This window comes from Gastrolobium bilobum, unplaced genomic scaffold (genome assembly GCF_033153095.1).
Source record: "Gastrolobium bilobum isolate Gb01-03AN ecotype WA unplaced genomic scaffold, APGP_CSIRO_Gbil_v1 utg35077, whole genome shotgun sequence".
NCBI lineage: Eukaryota > Viridiplantae > Streptophyta > Magnoliopsida > Fabales > Fabaceae > Gastrolobium > Gastrolobium bilobum.
In genome coordinates this window covers 148,136-153,928 of record NW_026895351.1, presented here as the reverse complement: position 1 = coordinate 153,928, position 5,793 = coordinate 148,136, and the positions used below count along the sequence as shown (strand labels likewise).

Here is a 5,793-nt window from a genome sequence, read left to right as displayed (position 1 = left end):
AACTATACCCGAAATAAAGAAATCAAGAATTGTATGTTCTTGACATTCATCCGCTTAGGCGCGGAGAGGCAGTGGCAAATGGCTTATTTTTCTTCAATTAGCGCGCTTAAGCCTCCATTTGAGGGCTTAAGCGCGCCCTGGGATTGGAGTTTGAAGCTCGAGGAGCGCGCTTCACTTTTGCCTCTCCTGCGCTTAAGCGCGGAGAGGCGAGAAGCAAATGGTGTTTCTTCGTGGAGCGCGCTTAAGAGCGATACATGGAGCTTTAGCGCGCTGAGGCCGATAGGATTTATCATTTTTGGGTTTAAGCCTCTTTATACTTGAGATATTTTTCTTCTTTCCTCTATCTCTTCCTTACCTCAACTGCACCCTTATGCATATATCATACACAACGATTAATTAAATAAGACTCGCGTACCTGTGTATGCTTTATTCCCACTTAGACCTGCACGTTCATCTCATCCACCTCATATTTTTAAGACTAAATTCCACTGTACCATAAGGACGTATTTCTTTCACCAGAAACGGTCCTGACCATCTAGACTTGAGCTTTCCCGGAAAGAGTCTCAACCGTGAATTAAACAGCAGAACTTGTTGTCCAACCTTGAAGTCTCTGCCCAATATTTTTCTGTCATGCCACTTCTTGGTTTTCTCTTTGTAGAGGCTGGCACTTTCATACGCTGATAATCTGAATTCGTCTAACTCATCCAGTTGTAACAACCTCTTTTCACTTGCCGCTTTTGTATCAAAGTTTAAGAACTTGACAGCCCACAAAGCCTTGTGTTCCATCTCTACCGGCAAGTGACAAGCTTTCCCGAACAACATTTGAAACGGAGACATGCCAATGGGTGTCTTGAAAGCGGTCCGGTATGCCCATAGTGCATCATCTAGCTTGCGGGCCCAATCTTTCCGGGAGCTTCCTACTGTTTTCTCAAGAATACGCTTTAGTTCCCGGTTTGATATTTCCACTTGCCCACTGGTTTGTGGATGATATGGTGTGGCAATGCGGTGTCTGACACTGTATTTTGCGAGCACATATTCAACTTGTCTGTTGCAGAAATGTGTGCCTCCGTCGCTGATCATTGCTCTTGGTACTCCATACCTCACAAAGATGTTTTTCTTAATGAAGTTGATCACGACTCTAGAATCATTGGTAGGCAAAGCAACCGCTTCCACCCATTTAGAGACGTAATCCACCGCCACCAATATATATTTATTCCCGTATGAAGTGGGGAAAGGCCCCATGAAGTCAATGCCCCAAACGTCGAAGATTTCAACTTCCATGATGTTGTTTAGTGGCATTTCATGTCTTTTTGATATGTTCCCCGTTCTTTGGCAACGATCACAAGATTCCACGAATTTTCTGGCATCTTTATATAGAGTGGGCCAATAGAATCCGCTCATAAGAACCTTTGCAGCCGTCCTTTCTCCCGCGAAGTGGCCTCCGTATTCTGAACCGTGACAGTGCCATAGAACATCTTTCATCTCTTCTTCAGGGATGCATCTTCTAATGACTCCGTCAGAACATGTGTAGAATAGGAATGGTTCATCCCACAAGTATCTTTTCACATCGCGGAGAAACTTTTTCCGTTGTTGCCACGAAAAATCTTTAGGAATTGTCCCAGCTGCTTTGAAATTTGCAAAGTCTGCAAACCATGGTGCGGTGTCTACTGCAAGAGCTTGCTCATTCATAAACCATGGCAGTGTGCTGACTGAGAGAACTTGCTCATCTGGAAACTCATCTCGGATTATCAATTCTGAACTATCTTGAAGTTCTTTCTCTTGAAGTCTAGAGAGATGATCAGCTACCCGGTTCTCTACTCCCTTCTTTTCTCTGATTTCTATCTCAAATTCTTGAAGTAGAAGCATCCACCTAAGTAGTCTTGGCTTAGCATCCTGTTTAGTCAATAAGTATTTCAAGGCAGCATGGTCAGTATACACAATAACTTTAGATCCTAGCAAATAGGTTCTAAATTTATCAAAAGCATATATAACAGCTAGTAATTCTTTCTCAGTAGTAGTATAATTTAATTGTGCTTCATTTAGAATTTTACTAGCATAATATATAACATGCAAGAGTTTATCTTTTCTTTGACCTAAGACTGCACCTATAGCATAATCACTAGCATCACACATTAATTCAAAAGGTAATTCAAAATTCGGTGAAGTGATAATAGGTGCGGTAGTCAATTTTTCTTTCAAAAGATTAAAAGAAATCAAACAATCATTGTCAAAGTTGAACTCTTCTTCTTTGGCCAATAATTTGCAGAGGGGTTTGGCTATCTTTGAGAAATCTCTGATGAAACGCCGATAGAAACCTGCATGTCCAAGAAAGCTACGCACACCACGCACATTAGAGGGAGGGGGAAGTTTTTCTATAAGTGAGATCTTTGCTCTATCAACTTCAATCCCCTTCTCTGAGATTTTATGGCCTAAGACTATTCCATCTCTTACCATAAAGTGGCATTTTTCCCAGTTGAGTACTAAATTACTCTCTTGGCATCTCTGCAAAACACAAGCTAAGTTAGTGAGGCAAACATCAAAAGATGAACCGAAGACAGAAAAATCATCCATAAATATTTCAATAAAATTTTCAATCATATCAGAAAATATGGATAGCATACACCTTTGAAAAGTGGCGGGTGCATTGCATAACCCGAAGGGCATACGTCTGTAGGCAAACACACCGTAGGGACAGGTGAAGGCTGTCTTCTCTTGATCTTCTGGAGCAACCGCTATCTGATTGTATCCGGAATAGCCGTCAAGGAAACAATAAAATGAATGTCCCGCTAGCCTCTCCAACATTTGATCTAAGAATGGTAGAGGGAAATGATCTTTTCTTGTAGCGGCATTAAGTCTCCTGTAGTCGACGCACATTCTCCAGCCGGTAATAGTTCTTGTAGGAATCAACTCATTGTTTTCATTACGTACCACTGTGATCCCACCTTTCTTTGGAACTGTTTGTACCGGACTCACCCATGCACTATCAGAGATTGGATAAATCATACCAGCATCCAAGAGCTTCACGACTTCTTTTCTCACAACTTCTTTCATAGTTGGATTCAATCTCCTCTGTGGTTGTCTGACTGGCTTCACCTCATTCTCCATCAATATTTTATGAGTGCAAAAAGATGGGTTTATTCCTTTCAAGTCTGTAATAGACCATCCTATAGCTGTTCTGTGCTCTCTCAACACCTTCAATAATTTTTCTTCTTCGGCGGTTGATAAATTTATGTTGATGATCACCGGGTATGTCTTGCTTTCTCCAAGAAATGCATATTTCAAAGTGGGAGGAAGTTCTTTCAATTCAACCTTTGGTGCACCTGGAATGATATCATCAACTTTCTCTTCTAGCTTTTCAACCTCTTGTTCTCCTTCTGTTGCTTCAGTCGTATTGTGCAGTAGATCTTCTTCTAATGACTCCAATTCCATCAGTGGTTGGAGTATTTCATCAACTGTATCTAGCACTGCATCATTGATCACATCAATCTTGAAGCAATCTCCTCCGTCGGAAGGATGTTTCATAGATTCAAGAACATCAATAGTTACGGTTTCATCATTAACCCGCAACATCAGCTTACCCTGCTCCACATCAATCATAGCCCTTGCAGTGGCTAAAAAGGGCCTTCCCAACAGTAAGGGAATTTCAGCATCCTCTTGCATGTCTAAGATGACAAAGTCTGCAGGGAATATGAACTTATCAATCTTCACCAAGACATCTTCAATAACTCCATCTGGCCTTCTGGTAGATCTGTCTGCTAGCTGCAGTGAAACTTTGGTCGGCTTTAATTCATGAATCCCCAGAGCCTTGCAGATGGATAATGGCATAAGGTTAATACTAGCTCCCAAGTCACATAACGCCTTTCCCACATCAATGTTGCCAATTTCTATGGGAATGCTGAAACTTCCAGGATCTTCAAGTTTTGGAGGCAACTTTTTCTGAATTATAGCACTACACTCTTCCGTCAACGTAACCGTTTCACATTCTTTCAGTTTACGTTTCTTCGATAAGAGATCTTTCATGAACTTTGCGTAATTCGGCATGTTCTCCAAGGCTTCAGCAAATGGAATATTGATTTGTAGCTTTTTGAAGATGTCAAGGAACTTCGAATACTGCTGCTTTTTGATTTCCTCTCTGAACCTCTGCGGATATGGAATTCTTGCATAAGGTGAGAGCTCCAATGGCTTTTCTTGTCTTTCTTGAGCTTTCTTTTTCTCCCATTTGAACTCTTTCTTTTCTGGAACAGCTTTCTCTGCAGTAGGCTCTTTGTCAACTTCTTTCTCTTTTTCTTCTTCAATGGCAGGTCCCTCAACTTTCTTTTTCTCTACTGAAGGCTTAATCACAGGTTCAATTACAATGCCACTTCTAGTGGTAATGGCCTTGCAGTGTGCGTTTGGATTAACGTCTGTATTACTCGGGAAAGTGCCTTGGGTTCTTTCATTGAACTGCCTTGACAATTGACCGATCTGGGTTTCAAGATTCCGGATAGAGGCTTCTTGATTCCGGAATGAGGCCCTGGTCTCCTGCATAAAGGTTGAAGTGTCTTCCCTGAATGCATTGGTACTTTGAACGTAGTCTGATGTGGTCTTGGATAGTTGTGCAAAGGCTTTCTCCCACTCTGATTGTTGTGGAGGTTGCTGTGGTGCTGGCATAGGAGGATTTAGCTGATGATTCGAGCTATAACTGAATCCTGGATGTTGATTTTTATTTCTCCACCCTTGATTCTGGTTATTGCCGTATTGGTTCCTCCCTGGATTATATGGAACTTTCTGATCATGCCAAATTCCATTAACATCTGCAGTTTCGGGTGCCTTGCAGTCATCAGTAGTATGAGCACCTGCGCAAATATCACAAACAATAGAAAAAGTATTAACATGAGCTACTGAAGTATTAGAAGAAACTTGAAAATCAGAAAATTGCTTTGTGAGAGCATCTAGTTGTTGTTGCTGTTTCTTATTGGACTGTAGGATCTGATCATTCTGGGCCAAGATGGCATCATAGCCATCAAGCTTCATAATCCCCGCTCTTCTCTGTGGTGCGGGAGCATTATCATACTCCTGAGAGGCTAGAGACTCTAGTAATTCCAAGGCTTCCTCTGGAGTTTTTGTCTTCAAGGACCCTCCTGATGCAGCATTCACCACTGTTCTTGTGTTCGGCGTCATCCCTTGGAAGAAGGTTTTCGCTTGCTCCCAGGCTTCAATGCCATGTTGGGGACACTTCCTGAGCAGTCCTTTGAATCTTTCCCATGCTTCGTATAGAGATTCACTTTCTTTTTGTTCAAAAGAAGTGATATCCGCCTTGAGCTTTGCCATCTTCGAAGATGAGAAAAATTTATCCAAAAATTTGGTTGCCAAGTCGTCCCAGTGAGTGATGCTTCCTTGAGGTAACGATTGCAACCATCCTCTTGCTTCGTCTTTAAGTGAACATGGGAACAACCTGAGCAAAATAGCATCCCGAGACACCCCGTTCATTTTCAAGGTATCACAATATAGCAAGAAGTTTTCCAGATGGATGTAAGGGTCTTCAGTGCTTCCTCCGGCAAATTGGTCTTTCTGAATTAATTGTAAAAGTGCCGGCTTGAGTTCAAAGTTGTTAGCATCCACGTTTGGTCTAACAATACTCGCCGTCTGTGGAACTCGAGCAGGAGTCATGTAATCTCCCAACGTTCTCGGAGGTGGTGGAGGTACATTGTTGTCTCCCATTGCTTCTTCTCTTGGTTCTGTTGAGCTTGAAGCTTCTTTCTCTTGCTGTCTTCTTTCTTTAGCAAGTTTTCTGTTTCTTTTTGCTGTTTTCTC

The 5,793-nt window shown here is 41.9% G+C and overlaps 1 protein-coding gene and 1 non-coding gene across 2 annotated transcripts; one reads left to right on the top strand and one right to left on the bottom strand.

Annotated features, from left to right (window-relative positions):
- Positions 1-450: 450 nt before the first annotated feature.
- Positions 451-5,160, bottom strand: LOC133306758 (uncharacterized). The gene is made up of 3 exons (XM_061507138.1): positions 4,327-5,160; positions 2,974-4,023; positions 451-2,502 (listed from the first exon to the last, which is right to left on the bottom strand). The coding sequence occupies exons 1-3, from the start codon at positions 5,158-5,160 to the stop codon at positions 451-453; spliced, it is 3,936 nt and encodes a 1,311-aa protein (XP_061363122.1).
- Positions 5,161-5,197: 37 nt separating this feature from the next.
- On the top strand, positions 5,198-5,304 carry LOC133306796 (small nucleolar RNA R71). Its single transcript, XR_009750955.1, has one exon. It is a non-coding gene; the product is annotated as a small nucleolar RNA R71 (small nucleolar RNA).
- Positions 5,305-5,793: the final 489 nt, after the last annotated feature.